General features: G+C 35.0%; 3 protein-coding genes across 5 annotated transcripts in view; 1 reads left to right on the top strand and 2 right to left on the bottom strand.

Moving 5' to 3' along the window:
• Positions 1 to 3: 3 nt before the first annotated feature.
• On the bottom strand, positions 4 to 15819 carry LOC113236026 (coiled-coil-helix-coiled-coil-helix domain-containing protein 10, mitochondrial-like). Of its 2 annotated transcripts, XM_026471962.1 has the most exons (4): positions 15756 to 15819; positions 2295 to 2427; positions 674 to 899; positions 4 to 128 (listed from the first exon to the last, which is right to left on the bottom strand). In XM_026471962.1, the coding sequence occupies exons 1-4, from the start codon at positions 15764 to 15766 to the stop codon at positions 118 to 120; spliced, it is 381 nt and encodes a 126-aa protein (XP_026327747.1). In that variant the 5' UTR covers positions 15767 to 15819; the 3' UTR covers positions 4 to 117. The 2 variants fall into 2 exon arrangements, with proteins under 2 accessions (XP_026327747.1, XP_026327748.1); XM_026471963.1 differs by lacking the exons at positions 2295 to 2427; positions 15756 to 15819 and adding an exon at positions 1307 to 1502.
• Positions 12319 to 14452, bottom strand: LOC113236025 (coiled-coil-helix-coiled-coil-helix domain-containing protein 10, mitochondrial). Its single transcript, XM_026471961.1, has 3 exons — positions 14294 to 14452; positions 14071 to 14212; positions 12319 to 12611 (listed from the first exon to the last, which is right to left on the bottom strand). Exons 1-3 carry the CDS (start codon positions 14341 to 14343, stop codon positions 12372 to 12374), a joined length of 432 nt encoding a protein of 143 aa, XP_026327746.1. The 5' UTR covers positions 14344 to 14452; the 3' UTR covers positions 12319 to 12371.
• Positions 15820 to 16199: 380 nt separating the features above from the next.
• Positions 16200 to 21911, top strand: part of LOC113235621 (transducin beta-like protein 2) — an 82820-nt gene continuing 77108 nt past the window's right edge. Inside the window, exon 1 of one of the 2 annotated variants that reach the window (XM_026471396.1) lies at positions 16200 to 16450. In XM_026471396.1, coding sequence (XP_026327181.1) covers positions 16300 to 16450 — 151 coding nt within the window. In that variant the 5' untranslated portion in view covers positions 16200 to 16299. The remainder of the gene's footprint in view (positions 16451 to 21911) is intronic. The other variant, XM_026471395.1, reaches the window with a different exon arrangement.

The following is a 21911-nucleotide window of genomic DNA, read 5'->3' as shown; positions in this document are numbered from 1 at the left end:
TGCCCTTATTCTATTAGTCAAAAACAAACGCGTGAAATGATTTGAGTGTTTATTAATATTCGCTATTTGGTTGATGGATGCTTGGAGGGCTGATTGTCTTGAAGTGAATAGGTGCTGCTAGGGTAGCTCTGGAAATAACGTCATTTATTATGATCCCCTTGAAATTGCAATGATCTCAATGATCTGTTTTTTTAATATATAATAATTGACGGGACGAACAAGTCGTGCGCCTGATGGTAAGCTACACGCCTGTCCATGACAGTTGTAGTAGCACTCAACTCTTTAAATCGCAAATATCTGAGGCGCACTGCCGCTGCGTACGTCACCTTGAGACATAAATTGACAAATCCCGTGTGCCTGTAATTTCACCAGCACTTCAAAACCAGAACACAGAAATGCTGACATTACTGCTTGGCGGCAGAAATAGATAAGGTGGCATTTCTTCCCTGGACGAACTCTTTTACAAAGAGCTTTAGTGCTACTAAAACCGTTTTTCGTACTGTCGAACAGTAAGTATGCAACACACGTAAATATGTGACCTCACGAACTCCTACTGATCAGTACCAATTTGACATTACTTTGAGGCATTTTCCAGTGCACACATGTAAAAGTTATGGGCCAATCTCGCAAAATAAATTCTCATAATAAAACAGGAATCAATAAAGGCACTTACTATTCCGCCATTTACATTCTTTTAAAGCTTCATTGAATGCCCGACAGTCTTCCAATTCATTGTGGGTAGTCGCGCAGTGCAAGAATTGGGCTATTTCATATGCGCAAGGTCCCGAAGGAGGAGCACCGACTTGGTAGTCACGTGGCATGGCTGTATACACTTCTCGCTCATAACGTTGCCCGTTGCCGCCGAATAATCTACTTATCGCATTTGACGCTATGTTGCCCTGTGAAGAAAAAGTCACCTGTACCTTTTTCTACTATAACAGATTATACACAAAAAATTTAAAATAAAAACTGCATTTGATTAAAAACAAATATACAAAAATGGCGCTACGGCTAAAAAGTCGTTGACAAACTAAATACAAAGATCCGTACAACTAGCACATAGAAAAATTCGTGAGGTCCGCTGGTTCGTTCCGTGGCTTAGTTGGCATTGCGTCTGACACGGTTGCTAGAAGACATCGGTTCGAATCCGGCCAGATCGAAGGTATTAATAATTATAACAAACTAGTGGAGTAATTTCACAAAAAATAATTGAATACCAATTCATAACAAATTTAATGAATATACCATGGACCTATACTTAAACATATAGGTCCATGAAATATACAAACAGTTTAAGGCTGCTAACAGATGGTCTGCAGTTAGAGCCTGCAGTCGTGGTCAACTTCAACGGCAGGCGTGGTGGTCGATTTGAACGATAGTCCGAGAATCGACAGCTTTGATAATACACTATATTTGAGACGAAAGCATAAATTGGCATTCTTATGAGGACATTTGAGTTTTTGTCTGAAGCAACTTAATTTTTAGTAGTAAAGGTAACGATTACTTCAGGGTTTAATCTACATACATAATGGTAAAACAAAAATACAATATGAAACTTCTGAACGGATTATTTGACATTTGCACAATCGAGTTCTTAGGTTTTCGCGATTGTTACACATAGGAAGTTATATATAACTGGTTGAAGACTGTACCACCTCAGTCAACCGTGACCATGGGACCTGTAAAGGGCCCGAAACGTCGGTTTGTTTGAAAAAACAAATATACGCGATTTAAATCCGGAAAAATAGTTTCATTTCCTATTTGCACAATTCTATAATTTTTTGTAATGGCACCTTTGCTTACATTTTTGATCGCTAATACCACCGCAAAGTCTAGTTGGCTATTAAGGACATGAGTTTGTTGACAAATTAAAATGGAAGATTTCGATAGTAATATGTTTATTTTCTTAACAGATATTAAGGTCAGTATTTTGAATCATAAATGTTCAGAATACAGTCATAGTCCATTTCGACATCAACGAATACTCTGCTCCTGAATTAGGCGCGTGGCGCGATAACTGCTTGCATTGCAATCAGTGTCGAATGCAGGCGGTTTTGCGGTTTTATATCGGTGTACATACAGATTTCGCATAAGCAGTTCGTCTGGTAACAGCCTATGTCGCATAGAAAATTAATATCATAAAAATACTGTTTCGAAATGCTACTAATCTGTAGATTTGACAGGTTCGTCGCTAAATTCAAATAGAATAACCGTTAACTGCAATATATGTGACAATGATCCAAACAATGTACTAACAAGTTAATAAGACTAAACCGAGTCCATAACGTTCATACCATAGTTGTGCCCACTGTGACACCGCCGGCGACTGCTGCCGCGTCCCTGAAGATGGAGCGGCGTGGCATCGGCGTAACGATCATAGTGGGCGTATGGGCTGGCGAACGTGCCATATTGCGATTATACCCTCCCCTGCTTAACAGAAGGAACATTAGATATAACGTACTTTTCCCAGTACATAATAAAATTTTGTATTGGTCTTATTATAATTAGAAACGTTTACATTCTCGTGTAGACTTCCCAATGTACGCAGAATTATTGATTAAATCTACGTACACTAATGAGTGGTTGGGAGAATTCGAATATAAAAAAATGCAGATGACATATCCGTTAACACCAGCAACGCTAATACAGCTAACATGTTCACCAATGATTGAGTCTCTAAAGAGAAACCTGGTGAAAAGTGTTAGATACTGTACTAATAGTTGATTTTATTTAAATTTCTATAAGTAAATAACAATTAGGTCAGTAAGAACTTCTGTAAGGATATCATTACGCGCTGGTAAACATTTTCCATGGAATGGACTGTCTGATGAGTAATGTATACCACTCCTTAAAAGAGTTAAAAGACCTTTCCTCATTCAATACATCAATGAAATAACAATAACCTTATAATAAAATAAAGGTAATATACACTGTAAAAGGATTTATTGAATTTCACTTAGGAGGCTATTTATCGCGTTCGATGCTTAGTAGGCAACATAATATTCAGCAGGTGATCAGCTTTAAAATTATTGCTAAGCTATTCTTTGCGTTTTTTTTTTTGCTTGGAGGACTGTTTTTTGACAATACAATTCAGTTGCGATGTTGTCAGCCATTAAAGGAGATGCTAGGGTATACCTGAAAATAACAAAAATTACATTAAAAGAAATTGTCTCCACACTCAAAAACACGGCAACTAATATAGCGCTTTTTGCACAGATTTTTATGAATACCTGTTATTATTTTATTTTATATTTTATAATTGCCTCCGTGGCCGAACGGTTATCATGCTGGACTGCCACGCAGAGGTCCCAGGTTCGATTCTCGGGCCGGGAGAAACATTCGTATGGCCTACATTTATTTCTCTCGTCGGTTTGGGTGTAATTTGTGGTTATCATGTGTGTATTCATGGCACCTATGACGCGGGGTTTCCCAAGTGCTGGGCTAGGTTGAGTGTGTGCGTTATTATTTTATTATTTTGTTTAGGATTAGCGCCATCTAGCCATATTAGGAAGGTTCATTTATAAATTAGTTTGTAACACATGCCATCTATTGAGACATATATTTATAAAAATTCAGAAAATAATTTTAGCTCATGATCAATACCATCAAATTTAATAATTACAAGGAAAAGAACTGACCTCTTATATTTCATATTAATTGACATCTACGGTTATTTACATAACATAAACTACTTCCAGGCTATTGATGTTTATAGTATGGAGATTAGCAAAATCCTCTTTTGTTATTGGTCCATGGTATAAGTTAAGGGCAACTATACCAGTAGTTAGGAACAAGTTGGGTACCTACCTTTTTGATAATAAAGAAAAAAATACATTCAATTATTCTGTTTCATTGGAGTTACCAATGTCTGTGGGAGTTACTGATTGAAGTTATGTGGGCTTACCGCTCACAATATCCTTACCATTGGTATAAGAAAGCCACAAACCTCAAAAGTGTTTTTATCAGATGAGTCCATTGACCTATGAGTCTTATAAATAATTCGAACTACGTGAAACAAATGAAGTTAAATTTTACTCCTATTTAAAAATAAAAAGATATCGAGTAATTTCATTCGTAGAATCCATTGGTCGAATCTTTAAAACTCTCTACTGACAAGGTGTAATTTTCCAGATACGGCCTTATATACTAGGTGTTGTTATATAAAGGTGCAATACAATAAACCAATTAAATTATGTGTATAATTTAGGGTTCGGTATGCAATGAAAGCATCCACATCTCAGTTTCTAAGGGTCATTTTTAAGAGGAATTCGATTTAAATGTAGGAACCCGAAACTTAAGTTACTCTTCATGCAATGTAATTTGTGAATAATGTTGTTGATTGTACGTGTACTTATTTTTAGATTTTCTCAACACTGAATGTAAACATAGGTACCATGTTACAATTGTTTGTTATAATAATATCTGAAAAATATATAAATAAATTATAATGGCAAATGATGAAGAAGATGATGAAATGTTGTTTTGGGTTTTTTTTAAATAATATTATACGGGACGAACAATTCGTGCGCCTGATGGTGAGCTACACGCCTGTCCATAACAGTTGCAGTGCCACTCAGAACTTTAAATCGCAAAGATCTGAGGGGCACTGCCACTGCGCCCCTCACCCTGAGACCATAAGTTGACAAGTCCCATCTGCCTGTAATTTCACCAGCACCCTTGCCCTTAAAAACCGGAACACAGTAGGTAATCTGACATTACTGCTTGGCGGCAGAAATAGGTAAGGTTTGGTTTTTCCTAACGCCCCCAAATAGTAAAAGTAATTTAATTACTCATAACCATAACACGTTTTTTTGGAAAGTTACTATTTTCAATACAAATTTTCAATACCGCATGGGATCGCACTCCATCGAAAAAATAACCTGTCGCGTTGGATTTTTTTTCTTTTGGCCTAGTAATTTTTGCAGATAAAAAGGATGATTAAACGCTGTAATAATAGATTAAAGAGACACTCACGGTTCCGCCATTTACATTCTTTCAAAGCTTCATTGAAAGCCTGGCATTCATTCAACTCAGTGCGAATACTCGCACATTGCAAGAATTGTGCTATTTCATATGCGCAGGGCCCCGAAGGCGGAGTACCGACTTGGTAGTCACGTGGCAGAGTGTTGTACACCTCTTCTCTATATCGCCCGCCGAATAAACTCGACAGCGCATTTGACGCTATGTTACCCTGGTAAAAATGATAGTAGGTAAATGGAAAATCTACTATCAGCAAAAAGAGTCTTATTCTTCTTGCATTAACTTCAATTTATATTGCCACAGAACGGAAGCGTCAATTTCACCTCGTTACTCGAGAAGGAGCGTGCAGTTCCGGGAGTGCTCGAGCATTCGTGAGAATTCTCGCGACTGCGCCTTGAGGCTATAGCAGGTGTTCAGTTGTTCAGTCTAAATCGTTTACATGACAAGTATGGTGGACTTGGATATTGCTTATTGTGAAGCAGGACAAGAAAAGGAAAATGAATTTTTGGGTTCATTTCATATTTCTTTTTTATTTATTTACAACTTACAGTTATCATTACATGTTTATACCTAATGCTATAGTGTCGACGACAAGCCTTACTTAATGACCTTTAATTTGGATAATAGCAAACTTAATGACTACCTACTTAAAAATTATTATTATTATGATAGCACAAAACCCACAAAGCCGCTTTTACGAATTCGTTCAATGAACGAGAAAATAAGTATATCCGCGTCCCGAACGTTGCGTAACCTAAATGGGTGCTTCTTTTAACAAGTTCGTGCGTGCTCGCGGTAACGCGAATAGAGGAGGCTGTCGCCGCCGTCATACGTATTGGTCCGGTGCACACAGCCCCACCAAATGCAACTCTGGTGGGTTGGATACCCACTCACGCAATAGCATAAATAAATACTTAGCCAAACTTAAGTCTCTTCTGACTTCCATTTTGTTGTAACCCATCATGCCGAACACGAACAAAGTAGGATACATTAATGGGTAGAACGGGTACACACCATATAGTTTAAGATATAGAAAACCTATACTTTTTTCGTGTGGACTCCATATAAATGCTTTGCATTCCAAGTGACTTTTTACAAGTGCTTCATACAAAACTCTCACTAATTATATGGTCCGGAAGTTCAGATCAGAAGCGAAATTAACTCCGAGATCTCTCATCTCAGTTACACGTTGTTCAAGGGTTCCATCCACACAGTACGGGAATTGTTCAGGCCGCCGCGATAGGGTAAATGATATTATAGAGCACTTCGCAACATTAAAATACAATTTATTTCTATGACTCCATTGGACTACCCTATCATTTCTTGTATGGAAGAAACGTAAGCCATTTGGACCGAGTGAAACATTTTGCAACAATTTATACTCTATTCACCCATTTTTCATGACTATTATAAAATGGACTATGATAAATTTGGTAAGTTGGTGTATTTTACATAAGGCGCACTATAAGTTTCCGGAACTGGCCACTTACATAAACAATATTTAAAAAGTATTTACATTTGAAAATAGAACTCTTTGGCTGTAGAATACAGTTTGTTTTATCTGACTGTCACTTGTTTTTACAATGTGACGTCATTTTAGAAATTGGTTGTCTACGTTACCATGGATTTAACTCGTAAAAATTTTCGTAGTATGATTTTCTACGACTTTAAGCGTAATCGAACAGCTCAGCCGAGCTTCGCTCGGCTTCAAACTGCTTTTGGCGATGAAGCACTGTGCAAGACGGCTATTATAGCTGGTTTGCAGAATTCAAACGCGGTTGTGTGAATCTCAGTGACGAATTTCGTGATAGTCGCCCGTCCACTGCTGTGAACAACAAAAACATCGATGCTGTGCGCCGTATGATCAAAACTCGATCAAAAATTCGCATAAGATCAACTACGCTGTTTGGCAAAGTTGGCGATTCCCTTCAGGAGAGGTATTTGTAAATGTCAAGTAAAATTTTAATTTGAAAATAATAAAATAGTGGTGTATAACGGTCATACCATAGTTGTGCCCACGGTGACGCCGCCAGCGACTGCCGCCGCGTCTCCAAAGATGGAACGGCGTGGCATAGGCGTTATGATCATAGCGAGGCTACAACCCCAAAATGGCACACGCACCAACCCATGCGTGCGTGTGCCATTTTGGGGTTGTAGCCTCGGCTGAGTAACAGTAGGTCTATTAAATATAATTGAAAACTTCACTACGCCCACAAAGATTTTTTTTAAATGACTGCTATTATTTAATTAGATAATATAGGTATAATACATCATATTAGTATGTACTAGAGCAGAATTTCAATAGTGTATAATCCATAAAAAATACGGTCACGACTGTATCACGGCGGCATGACAAATGTTCATGAAGGGCATGCCACGTTATCCTAGATTTCTATAGAAATGTTTAGTTTTTATTGTTTGTAAACAGGTTAACTAACTCCTTTATTTTATCGACTTCTCTTATTTTTTTATTGGTCGATTGCTGTACACACTGGAAATTAACTATTTTATTTTCGGACCAAATAAAAAAAACAACAAAAAAACAAATGTACGCTATTTGTTTTTTCTAACAAACGTATGCTTAAAGCTTTTTTACAGTAACCATGGTCACTAGAGAGATAAGTTTAAGGAAATTAACATTCTTACACTAGCCTCACAGTACATTTATGAAAATGTAATTTATGTTAAAAGGAATAGTTCGTCATGAAAAATAGTGACAAACATAACATTAATACGAGGAATAAAAATAAACTAGCTTTTCTTGATAGTCGTCTTCACAAAGTCAAAAAATCATTTAAGAGGCAATGTATACACTTCTATAACAAGATTCCGGTTGATATACAAAATTTGCCTTTCACGAGGTTTAAAACTATAGTGAAACAAAAACTTTATACTAAAGGTTGTATTACAACTTCTGCGTACTTGGATGACAAAAATCCATGGTAGTAACCCGTTTATCTCATGGAGGTAGTCTCGATCTCTGATGTTTCAAATATATATATATATATATATATATTGTAAATGTTGAATGTGTAGAAATGTTATTTACAAAGAGCAACCCCTGAAGTTTCTTGCTCATTCTTCTCAGGCGAATCTGCCTTATGAATGAGCGGTAGAGTTTAACGATTGTGACGATTTTAAGTGTAATAATGCTTACCTATGAAATAAAGATTATTTTGAATTTGAATTGAATTAGATGAAAAAAAAATAGTTTAATTTCTTAGAGTAACAAATATTACACTACACACATGAACTGTACAAATGTATTTTCTGAAGTCATTGTATGATGTGATGAATGAATGAAAGAAAGTCTACATCGCTCGAGACATTACAAGAAACAATACTCTTTGAAGAAACTCGATGACAAGAAACTATCACGTAAATGTGTCAATATTGACTGCCCACTCTGGTGATGGCGAACTTCCAAGTTTGAATCACTATACTTTTGTTTTAGGTAGGTATACCACCATCATCATTTACCTCTGAGGTCTAGTGATGATAGTAAGTTGTATCTCATAACATGTGGCAGTTGCATTTCAAAAGAGATTCATACCCGCGAAGATCGCGACGTTCACACGCTTTACACATTGGAGTATAGGTATATTTCTTTCCCTTTACATTGTCGTCTAGGTGCAGTCGAGTCTGAAATGTTAACATCAATATTCTGACAATTCAAAAAACATTTCCTCTATTCCCACTAGTTCATTTGTCCAATTCAGTAGACTGAACTAATGAGATATTTCTTGTAAAAGATATGCGTGCAAACATGCAATGATTATGGTTACAGCTTGGTATTGAATGAGTTAAGGAGTCCGTCAGGATGGCTGGACCAAACGAAATATACAAATCGAACCGTGCTCATTATTTACTACCTATTTTCTTACCTTTCTTGACATTGCTAACGGAAATATTAAAGAAATAAAGCGGCCAGCCATTCCGACGTCAGGTTGGCTGACCACTTTACGTTTTTATGGTTCTAGCAGTATATAATTCACTTTTTTTTATATAACTATTTACTACCTAATTTCTACCCAAACATAGTTTTTTTCTCACTATTTTAGGAAGCTTCTATAAAAAGTTATATAAAAAAATAATAAAACTCCTTTGCAAAAGTTATCTTCTAAAAAGACAGTTTATCTTCTCCGTGTAATTACTAATAATACTTATTCAGGCACTTAGAATACGCCAACGATGGTTTCTGGACATCGAGTATATAACCAGAAATAGAGACGAAATGAGGGCCATATATTCCTGGTAACACATTAGCGATACAGCTCTTATAAATATCAACTCTCGTTTGCACTGTGTCGACGTCTCCGTATATTCCAAAAAACATTCTGTATTTATTGTAATAAAGATAATATCTCTAATGCCGTGCTGTTCTATTCGATGGTGTGGAAAAACATCAAAACATCTAATTACAAAACGAACGGAATCACATTTCATCGGTAATTAAATATTAAATATGTAATTTTGCAATTTTCGTCCAACTGGTCGATTTGAAGTGAAACAGTTGACGACACCCGTCAATTGTTTCGAACTCGGGCTGGCCAATCAGAGCGCAGTTGTCACAGTAAAGATATGGCAGAATAGTTTTCAAACAAATAAATGACATTTCGTCTCTATTTCTGGTTATATACTCGATGTTTCGGGATTCTCTTTGCAAGCAATATGTTTTTACATATTATTTTTTATTATATTATTTAGTACCAGTTGAATTCACTATTACAAATGCAAAATTCCATTTGTAGGTATTAAGGAACGAATTACAATCAGTTAATTAATCGTTTAGTTGTTATTTACTATCAAATAAGAAAAAAATAGAAGTACCGCTAATATTTTAACCAATCAGGAGGCAGTAGAGCGTTTAACTAGTGACATATTGACATTTTAATTACCAAAAGACGACGTTCTTTTATTGGAATATTCTAAGGGCCTGAAAAAGTATTATTAGCAATTAATTGCATGGAGAAGATAAATTGTCTTTCTAGAAGATAATTTTTGCAAAATTTTTTTCAATAACTTTTTATAGGCAGAAATTAGATAGTAAATAGTTATAGAGTTCTTAGGTTTTCGCGATTGTTACATATAGGAAATGAAACTATTTTTTCGGATTTAAATCGCGTATATTTGTTTTTTCAAATAAACCGACGTTTCGGGCCCTTTACAGGTCCCATGGTCACGGCGAAAACCTAAGAACTCTTTGTTTGTTTGAAAAAACAAATATACGCGAATTAAATCCGGAAAAATAAATTCATTTCCTATAGTAAATATTTATATAAAAAAGTAAATTTTATACTGCTAGAATCATGAAAAACGTAAATCGGTCCGAGGCGTATTTCAAATACTTTTGCGTGCACCTGTACAATTTCCGGTTTTTTGAGAATCTGTCTTCATGAGAATCCGTCTTCTTGAGAATCCGTCCTATTGAGAATCTGTCCTTATGAGAATAAAGGGGTCAGCCAACCTTAGAATGGCTAGACACTTTATTTCTTTAATATTTCTGTTAGCGCTAAGGTAGAAAATATGTATAACAAAGGTACTAAATAGCAGAAAATAGGTAGTAAATAATGAGCACAGTCCGATTTGTGTATCTCGTTTGGTCCAGCCATCCTAACAGACACCGAGTTAAGCCGGGTGACTTAACATTATCATATTAAAAATAAAACCAAACCAACAGTACTTTCAGACTCAACTCTAGAAAAAATATATTGTTATATGTGTCTGCTACTGCTAAATGTAAATAGTTATTTTTGATACAAGTGCGGAAAGTTAGTCATTATTCACGAATCACGAGGCATCTTGGCCCGAGCCAGAGGCGAGAGCAAGACTCGAGATAAGTGAAAATGACAAATCCGCATGTGTATCAAACAACGTTTTTTAATACATTTGCGAAAAACCTACATTGAAAGTAAAATAAAACAGTATTTAAAAAAAACCTCTTTTTATTCCTTACAGTTCGAGAACGTAAGGCATAAGTACGTTTTCCGAGAATGAAACCGTTTTGTTTTCTAGCTTCCAGTCTATAAACTGATCATAGACGTCTGTGTATTTATCTTTCGATTTATCCGGTAAAGTACTATTGCTTGCTATTAATGCTTTTGCACGTATATCTAGTGATGTTAAATCTACAATACACTCGTCGGAATCACTCATTTTTTGCATAAATAATATTGTCAATTCTTTCTTTAGTAGTCAATAACAAAATCAAATCGTAAAAAAGTTAATGAAAAAAGCGGGAATGTAAACGATGAAAAAAATTAGTACTTTTTTTGGCCGACTTTTTTCAATATGGCAACTGTTGCCAGTATTCAGCCACATTAAAATTACTATTTTATACATTGACTTACAATTATAAGTCAATGATTTTATATTACTTTATTTTCTACATAATCGCTACTAAGGAGCATTTACTTCATAGGTGTAAAAATGCGGTCTCTCCATAGATATAGTATAGTAATGACGAATGACTTACGTCACAAAGCACATAAATATGAAATAAATATACAATCTCTTTAGTTCTATGTTTAAGATTTTTTTTTATTAAGGCTTTGGCAAAGCCATCAGCCTAAACATGAAGTTTAATTATGTTTCTGTAATTATATGGCCGCCGCCACAAAGAGGATAGGCAATTTGAGGCGGCGTGCTTGGATTGACTCGGGATTCCTTAAAACGGGCCGATACGGGTATTTTAGTTCGAGATTCGTATAATTTCGCGTTTTAATCTTCGATTAAGGCACAATAGCAATATCCTATTCCACTTTAAACTAGATTTCACAAAATAATTGAAAGTCAAAATAAAAACGACACTTTTCCCTCCAAAAGTTCCAGAGCGAATGCTATGTTTAAAACTTAAAACAACAATAATTAAAAAAAAAACTGGAAAGTAAAAAGCACTAGTGCGAGAAATCCAACTTTCCGCACGATTTGTAGTGCGTTAAAAATACCACGTTTTGAGCAACTGTATTAAAAAAGATTAATTATCAACATAAAATAAAACACTGTTTGGTTGATTTGTTTTTTATTGTCAATGTGTATATTATAAATTTATTGCACTACTTAAAAATATGTAAACAAAAGGGGATAACTTCAATAAATCATTCTACATCACAATAGAATTATCTTAAATATAATCTAAGCGCACTAAAATTTTTTTTTCTAAAAATAAACTATAAAGAATGGGCAATTCAATTTCCACTATGAAAAGTCATAAATAATAACTACTAGGAAGATGCCGTTTTTTGCAACTGAACAAAAATGTTCTCAAGTTGAGTTGGATGGCTGAGGATGCATACTTCCTGTACAACTCAAATAAGGAATTTTGTATGGTGTAATATATCATGATTCTTCAGATGTTATTTGCAAAAATTAGGATACGGCAGCCTTGTTGTCTAGTTCAGGTGGTTGTTGACTTTGCACTGACGTAGTGCCTCATTGAAGCCTTCACAAAGTGAGAGATCGCTTTGCTGTGATGCACATTGAAGGAACTGTTGAATTTCCCAGGCACAGGGGCCTTGCGGTTGTTGGCCTTGGTGCTGATTATAGGTGGTCTGTGCTGGCTGCTGTTGCGGTGCTGGCTCACTGCTACCTCCACTGAACATACTCGTCAGAGCACTACCAGCCACGTGCCCCTGAAAGAATAAATACATTATTTATTGTATGTCATGCAAATAACTAGTAATTCCTTGATTAACTTGTTCATTGCCGTGGTAAGTCAAAATTACCAGCTTGAGAGACTTAGGGTCGTATTCTAGAACTCTATTCAATGCTCAAGTCAAGATTGCACTGGCAACACAAGCACTGGAAATATGACCCTAATGGCAGGGACTTGAGTATGATTTGGAGTGCTTTAAACCATACTCAAATCCTGACTTGAGCATTGAGTAGAGTTCTAGAATACGAGCCTTAATTTTGCATTGCCCGTCCATCCTGCAGGCGGTTAACGCTATGCATATGTATAGCCTATAACTGTTGCCACTTGGTTTTCATGAGTTTTGATGGCACACCTACATTTCTAAACTTAGAAGAAAATTATTTTCTAATCAATGAGGTTTTCTAATAAACAAAAATTGATTTTAATTTCAAACTTAATTTAAAAATTACAAACCAAGCAAAAAATGGTTACTGTGAAATGTCAAAAAAATCAAAAGGTATGTAAATTTTAGGTAAACACCGATTGAAAATGATGTATATGGACTCTGCCTGACATTGTGAACAGCGCGGCTTAAACGTAATATTTAAGAATTACAAATATGTAATATATAATATAATAACAGAAATATTGTGAAAAAACTTGTATACACATACAAATGAGACCAAAAACAATTGTTTATGCCAATGTCAATTTTTGAAAATTCTAGCCGACAATGAATGTGTTAATATCAGCCATTGACTTACAAATAAATGGACGACGGGTCTAATACAAAAACCACGAAAAAAAGGCCCAAGTCAACCTATTCGAAATTTAAATTGTAATATCATCGCAGTATCGCGCTGTCACTAGAACAAATGAAGACTAAAGCGGAGTGTGGCGCTCTGTATACGATTTTAGCGCCTTACAAGTGCGGACACTTTTTAGCGCGGACCTGACGTCCATATAATTGTAAGTCAATGATATCAGCAGAGCTTTGACAGGTGATGTTTAAACATTGATTACACTATTACATGAATAACTGGCAAGCTATGATAATTTTACATAAGGACCATGCCTCAAAACATAGGTTTTCTTACCAATCATGGGCTCTGAGACATTACAGTATGGAGTCTGCACATTATTTGTAAACAAAGAGAAGAAATGTCATAAAACTTGCCATTTTAGAGATAGGAATACTAATATATGTTAAAACGCAAAATTGTTGTGCAAAACATATTTACTTTTAATCTAAGAAAAACAGTACAGTGTCATGATAAAACATCACACGTGATATCTTGTCACTTGGCTCTTTGCCATTGTTAGTACAAAGCTACAAAATTTCACAAGATATTCCAATATTACAGAAGCGGTGTTTGCTGCTGACAAATATTAATTTGTAAAATATTAATGCAAGGCCAAAGTGCAATGGAGTTTACGTTATGTAATAAACTACGCACCACCGCCGATCCTACAGCCACTCCGCCAGCAGTTGCTGCCATCTGACCAAACATCGACGGTTGCTGTGATTGGGCCTGCACTGGAGCCGGGGCAGAAGGAGGCGCATGAGCTGGTACATTGCGCGTCGGTGGTGGAGCAGCTCTGAAAATTTCACCAGAGGTTATATTCCTCATGTGATAGATACAAGACAACCAAAAATCGATAGCAATGTCCAGTAATTACCTTCGCGGAGGTGCCGGCGGGGGACTTGCAGAACGTCCTCGTCGTGGCATGATTATAGGCACAGACACAAATTCACGAAAATTCTTAACGCACGTAACAATCGAAACCGTTTATCTTCCTTGTCAATGGTCAACTGACGTCTGATCTGACTAATAGTTTGGCTTGAATTGAATGAGTGAAGGTCTTTTCTAGAAGTATTTAAATTCAGAACACATTTTCTATCTCACTTGTTCTCGTTCTATACACTGTGAAAAACAAAGATAGAACTCACAAGATAGCCAACATAACGGCCAATAGGAATGAACGGAATTCTAAAGATGCGTTCAAATTAATTATCTATCTTACTAAATGAGTGATTTAAAGCGAATTAACAGCAAAAGGAAACGCTCCAAACACTAAAAATATCGGATAATCTCCAGTCAAAGCAATATTCATACTGCAGACAGGGAGCAAATAAATTATAGTAGTGTTTATCAGAGTATTATATTGGATTAAAAAATCCTGGCTCGACATTACTAATAAAAACCACAAAAAATAATAAAATTACTATCTTAAAACAAATAAAATTTATGTCCATTACTTTAACTGGTAAACTCACCGGTAAATATGCTATAGAAATAAATAAACCTTAAGGTAGGTCTTAGGATAAACCAGTAAAAACACAATTTATAACGGGATGAAACAACAAGCAGAGGTGGATGGGTAAGAATAATGATAACTATAATTGAAGTCTTTGGGTAACAATGAAGTGAAGATACCTTGTCCGTTTAAATATAGGATGCTGAAACCTGGTTACTGACTGATTCGCATAAGGTCAGTCTGCCAAAGAGCAATGAAGAGAAAATTTTTGGGGTAGATACTTTATCACACAGAATATCAGAATTGCCGAAATGTGAGCAAAAACACACGCACACCATTATTATCTGGACACCAGCAGGCTTAGCATGAGCCCTAAGACAAAAGTTATCTCTTCTTCGAGCTGTCAATTTTCTCTCGAAAATCTCTTCTTTGACAGTTCGAAGAAGAGATAACTTTTGTCTTTGGGCTCATGCTAAGCCTGCAGGAGATGGTAATGGACAACACACGTGACAAGCATATTTGAACAAATTGGGAATGTTAAACCAGTGGCAAATGGAAGTAGTAACAGGAAGTAGAGAACTTTGCTCTAAAGTGCGACGTGGAAGTAAGAAAAAAATGTACAATTTTTGGAAATAAAGCTACAAAGCTTTATTTTGGATAATATTGATACATTACAAAGTAAGTCGACGTATTGATAGTAATTGCAGAGTTCAAAAAAAACCGATGTAATAATAAAACACTATATACTATTTAAATAGGTAAATTAATGTTACGATACTGACTTTCGAAAGTAAAAAGTATAAACGATACTAAGAGTAGTAATTATTTCAATTGTAGGCCTATAAATCAGTTTTACCTTCAATAATAAATAAAAAGTATTTACCGACGCGACATAGAACCAGGTGAAACTATTATGCAATTGTAGAAGTTTTGGGTTATTGTGATTTTTGCGTGGTTATCTGACGAGTGAGTTTATGTAACTGACGGATGTTTTGCTGATTGTCAAAACCAGAAACTAATTTTATTGGCCAGTTAATTCGATGAGATGTATGAACATGAAAAAAAAAGTTCAGTCTAGGCTTAAATGGTTACTTTAGGAAATTTAACATTAAAAAAATATATATATATATTAACTAGGTACTGTAGATAGAAGCAAGGAGCGCTTTTTAATATTTATTTGCGATATACTGAATCAGTTCTTTTGACTCAGTGAACTGCTCTATGCTTCACTACTTGACGTCAGACAGGTATTTTGACAGTAGGAACGAAACTCATCTGCGAGCGAGCTCTGCTTTGCTTGCTACTTTGCGCGCTATTCAATTCGCTTCGTCCAATCAATTCAGTTATTGTGATTTTGCGGCCGCGTGATCGTAGCTGCCGTCATTATCATTTTTGTGGAGGTATTTTGCTAAGATTTTTGAGTGAAAATGGGCGACATAGCAGCCGGTCTGGAGCCGAACTTGCTCTTCATAGCCGGGACCACGCTAATTTCAATTGTAATACTGCTCTTCTCTTACAAAATCATCTTTGGAAACAAGAAAAAGGAAGCCGTAAAAGATCAAGCAGAGAGCGATACAGGTAAAAAATGTGTGAATTTAGCATTATATAGCGATAGAAATATTGGACATTGAGAGTCCCTGCCGGCGTTTTGTTAGATGTAAGAAGTTGGTAGGTCGAATCACATGTGCATTCGCGCGCCTTGGGTCAAGCCCCCATGTGTTCGGTGTAGCGGTCCTCGCCCCCATGTGAACGGACGCTAAGCTTATAACCGTTTTAATGAAGATGACACATTTATAGCAATGAATCATATTTTAGAATGAAACTCAGCTTTCACAGTCATAAATAGATGTTACACTTGAGCAATTAGAAATGTCCTTATAGTATTAATGTGCACATTAGATGTTTTACAGAGATGCTAATAAAAAAATAATTACACATTTATTTTCAATATGTTTACCAAACGGAATAAGTAATTAAATTTGTCTTTACAATATGTACTATTTATTATTACATTTTCTAAACAGTATTTATTTTTTAAATGGTTGCCATATACATATATAGCAACCATTAAAAAAAAAGTAGGTAGGTAAATAAAAAAATATATTATTTCCATATACCCATATTTTTCTGTACATTTACTTAATACAACATTTTGATTCTTAAATTGGAAAGAGTGCAATATCATAATGTTTCAATTTTGCATAATTATGACAAGGCACAGTTGTACAAATATTATTGAATGTCATATCTTTGTATGTACAAAACCAAAAACCTGGTTTCAAAATGTGTAAACATGTGCTATAATTCTCATTGAATAATAATAATACAAAGAATTACATTAATAATTTTTATTGTTAAGTAAATTTTTTATGGCTTATAATAAAATTTATACAATAAATTGAAGTGTAGGACAATAATTCGGGTATAAAACACTGCTTCCTTGTTGGCCTTTGAATGTGCATGCTTTTATATTATACATATATATTCTTTTAGAGGAGAACATGGTAATCAAAATCAAAATTTAATAGTACAAAATTATAAGTAATGTATCTTTAACAATGTAATGTATTTGTTTGGTTTTTTATCTGATTTTTATTTTGCTCACTATTACTTAGTAGAATAAATAAAAACGCTAGGCAATATACATGTATGTATGTACTTAACTACATCTAAAATCGTAGTTTTTATTGCTAAATTTGTATTAGTAAATACAAATTAACAAGCAAGTGATGTTTTGTTTATATGTATAGATTATTTGATTTAAAAAAAATGGCACTTTACATTATAGAAATGTTTCCTTAAACAAACAAAGACATATAAACCCTTAATGTTACAGATTCTATTAAATACAAAATTTCAATTTGTCTCAGTCTGTATCAAGTGTTTGTGGTATATTTTTGATTTAATTTATGATCAGCATTTATAAATCGTATATATTGTAAACCTTAATTATATATGTTTATTAGATTGTTAAAAGCCTATTATTTACATTTTTCTTTGCCTATATACTTAAAAAAAACAAATGTTATGAATGTAGTAAGATGTATCTTTCCATATTATTTATTATCGGTCTCCATTCTTATGTACCTTGCCTATTTTTGTGTATTGCATTGTTTAAAATGTTACCTATGCAATAAGAACAAAATTGGTGGTATACCTTCTATGAATCAAACGAAAATGGGACAATACACAATATTGTAAATAAATTTGACATTCATCTAAAGTATCTTCCACATTCCACATAAGAGTTAAAGTGTATGTAGACAAAACGGAATAAAAAGTACACAGTGAGTATAAATGAATAAAAACCATTTGAATTTTGACGCCCTCCGTGGCCTTCAAGGGCAAACGAAGACCAAGAAATCGATATATTGCGTGAAACATCATATTTATTCTAAAGGAGTAAACGAGGTGACGGGTGAGCTAAACCATGAGATAAGAACAGGAAGAACGATTCGTGTACTGATAACTCGAAAAAGATAGTTGTAAATAATTATAACTTTTTTATTTAATGATCTCAGTACAGAGTACTAAAAAAACCGACCTCAAAAGTACGTGGAATTACATATAATTACCAAGTTTTATTGAAATCGGTTATCGGAAAGTGCGCAAATCCGGATTCATCCCCTAGTTCGCCACTATACGGGACTTGACACAGGAGATAATAAAAATCGGTTCTCACTACTCAAAGTATATTGAGAGAGAAACGCCTTGAATTGGAGAATAGCAAAATTAACCATTAAAATAATTGCTCCTTATAATAAAATTTAGGCGCTATTTCTAAAAATAAAAATCTTCATACGTGAACAGCCACCGTTAGACGTGGATGATTTTCTTCAAAATTAAATAGGACCACTATGAAGGTACTGTAGACTGTAGCGTAGTTTAGAATGCCTAGCGAGAGGTACTTTATGAATATAAACTGGGATAATCTTCAAAAACTTGGTATTTATTGTACTTTTTACATATTTTCTTACTGAGGTTACATCTCGAACTCTCAAGACGTTCTATTCTTTCTAAACTCCTATTTCAAAACAAATTCTAAATATAAAACTATATTCACCCAGCCAGAAATTCCACTCATAGAGTAAAGCCTAGACTACAGTACCCTCTTTCCAACACAAAAAGAATCATCAAAATCGGTTCACAAATACCGGAGTTATCGCGTAACATACATACAAAAAAAACATACAGTGGAATTGAGAACCTCCTCCTTTTTTTGAAGTCGGTTAAAAATACCGACCTTAAAAGTTCGTGGAATTACATCTATTTGCCAAGTTTTTGTGAAATTGGTTACCGGAAAGTGCGCAAAACCGGATTCATTCCTTAGTTTGCCACCCTGAGAGAAGGAATGTTTTCTTCAAATTTAAATAGGACCAATATTGAGGTACCCTCTTTCCAACAAAAACAGAATCATTGAAACTGGTTCACATTTGTGAACGGCATTTCGGCATTTGCCGATGATTATGAGTCAAAAAAGATACAGTCGAATTGAGAACCACCTCTTTTTTTTAATCGGTTAAGAAATGAGTACCACGGCTAAGGTTCAAAACACGCCAGCTTGTTATACTATTGTTTTTTTTTTCTAAAAGTAAGGTTTGAGTCAGTTCATTTTCATACTCTATTTCTAAATTTTATGTTCACGACGTTTGTTACAAAAATACTTTGGCAAAGGCGAGATGCAAAACTGTATGCTGCCGTACGTCAATCTCACTGTTCTGCCATTGCGACGCACTTTCACTCGGCGCACAAAGCCGTGCATTATCTTGCGTAACCGTCGCTTTAGTAGCTAACTTTCAAGATTCTAGAGGCACTTAATTTTGTATGCCATTGGTATTTTTGAAATGGCACATATATTATATCGTTTATACAATAGTAGAGTTCCTTGTGAAAGAGTTCGACCAGGGAACTATTGCCACCTTACCTGTTTTTGCTGCCAAGCAGTAATGTGAGCATTACTGCGCTCCGGTTTTGAAATTTCAATTTCAATGCTGGTGAAATTACAGGCACATGGGACTTGTCAACTTATGTCTTAGGGTGACGGGCGCCGGGGCAATGCCCCTCAGATCACGACTTGTTGGTCACCACTCACTTGATATAAAAAAAAAAGTATTGATCGCGTTATGGTGTTTTCGTAACCTAATTCTATCCAATATCAAACTAGACACCTTTTTATTGGGTCGCACTGACATTTTACGGTACTACATTATTGATCAGTACGACAATTGGGTAAGCAAGAAATTAGAAGTTAGTCCATTGTAAAAAGTAACATTTTGTTTTTCATTGGACTGAATTTTTTGGAGATTCATTTATTAATAAATTATTAAAAAATTATAAAAATTAATATATAAAAATTAATTATTAAATTCGAAAGTAAAGAAGCCAAATAATCTTTATTACAGAAGTAAGTGTCGATATTCCCAGGATTCGAACGAAGCGTTTCGCTTCCACATTTATATGGCGAGCGGCTAGAGAGTGGAATTCCCTACCTGCGGACTTACTCCCCGAACTCTATAACTTGGACATTTTCAAGGCGAGAATGAATAGGCATTGCTTAGGTGTGCATGCTGCATCGTCGACCTCATCATCATCTTTCCATCAGGTGAGATGGAGGTCAAATAAACACTCTTTTTATATATATATATAAAGCAAATTTCATTTGACATCGCCGTACTGTTTAAACTCTACTGCTCATTCGTAAGGCAGAAATATATATTTGAATACATTTATCGTTAGAATATTTAATTTTTAAACATCTTAGATCGAGACTACCTGTAAGAGCTAAACGAGTCACTACCACGGATTTTTGTCATACAAGTACGCAAAAGCTGTATAATAACCTTTACTAAAAAGTATTTGTTTTTATTTATTGTTATTCGTTTATGGATTGTACTGTGACGTTAGTGTAAGAATGTTAATCTCTTTAAACTTATCTCACTCTGGGGCCCGGGATTGTAAATTGCCCTAACCATACGTTTCTGCAGGACAAAAATTCTATTAATATCGGCGGCATACCCCAAAGCAAAATGCCGTATGTCATTAAACTGTGAAAGTATCTGAAGTAAACCAATCTGTTTCTATGTGTTTAATAAAATTAAATAAATTTTATGCTACGTATACTTTAAATACTTAATAAAATTGTACCTGTGCCGCTGCCATAAGTTTTCAGTAACAGCTAGCGACTTCGTAACATATTTGCATTCAAAATGTTACTTCTCGTTGTGACCGCTAGGAGCGCTGTACAATTTTTCATACAAAAGTGTGAAGTAAATTAAGCGGTCGCTAGAGACAACTGTCTCTATAATCTCATGGTAGAGGTATTGATGTGTACTATACAAGCAATAACGCCCAGTTGCAAGATGTGTCTCTGATCATTCTTCCTGACCCAAAAAATCTTTCGTATCTTTTACAAATTCAAATTTAAAATTCAAAATTGTTTATTAAAGACTACATAGGTCCATGGTGTTAGTACATTACAAGAAACGCCTTCAACTATGTTAGTATTAATTTTACATAATAATAATACAATAATAAAATAAAATAATAATAATTAAATAATACAAAACCAGTTCAAAATAATAATTTGCCAGAATCATCCATCATCAACCCATTTAATTATACGTCCCACTGCTAGTCACGATAACTTATCACAAACTCGAAATTCTTTTTTTCCGAAATAACGTTTATTCGAATTTTCATTACACCGAAAACAGAATTGTAACGAAACCGTTGTTCTTTCAACATATGTTTGATGTTTATCGCAAAGACACGATTAGGATCGGTTAGGTTAGGTTTAAAAGAAAAAACATTTACCTCTCAAAATTACTTTCGAGCTTATGAAAATTCGAGCAAACGTTATTTCTGGAAAATGTAGTAAATTCGGTCTTCTGATAGGTAACCGCTAGTCGCGGGTCTCCTCTCAGGCGAGGGTTTAGGTTAGTGGTTAGGGACTTCACACGTTTTCCGAGGGTTGTGAACCTTCTACGTGTACGTTTTATCACGATGTTTTCCTTCACCGAAAAGCTCGTAAATTTCAAAT

This window comes from Hyposmocoma kahamanoa, unplaced genomic scaffold, assembly GCF_003589595.1.
Source record: "Hyposmocoma kahamanoa isolate Upper Pololo Valley unplaced genomic scaffold, ASM358959v1 88, whole genome shotgun sequence".
Taxonomy (NCBI): domain Eukaryota; kingdom Metazoa; phylum Arthropoda; class Insecta; order Lepidoptera; family Cosmopterigidae; genus Hyposmocoma; species Hyposmocoma kahamanoa.
The sequence above is the reverse complement of the archived record's forward strand: the minus strand, read 5'-3'. Positions and strand labels throughout refer to the sequence as shown.

What these genes read in the sequence shown, in the direction of transcription:
- LOC113236026 (XM_026471962.1), bottom strand. An exon ending in TCACAGTGGGCACAACTATG is followed by an intron (nt 900 to 2,294) that starts GTATGAACGTTA and finishes TTTTCTTCACAG; the next exon opens with GGCAACATAGCGTCAAATGC.
- LOC113236025 (XM_026471961.1), bottom strand. Translation starts at nt 14,343, where the DNA reads ATGCCACGACGAGGACGTTCTGCAAGTCCCCCGCCGGCACCTCCGCGA. An exon ending in CCGCCGGCACCTCCGCGAAG is followed by an intron (nt 14,213 to 14,293) that starts GTAATTACTGGA and finishes TGAAATTTTCAG; the next exon opens with AGCTGCTCCACCACCGACGC. An exon ending in TGGCTGTAGGATCGGCGGTG is followed by an intron (nt 12,612 to 14,070) that starts GTGCGTAGTTTA and finishes TTATTCTTTCAG; the next exon opens with GGGCACGTGGCTGGTAGTGC.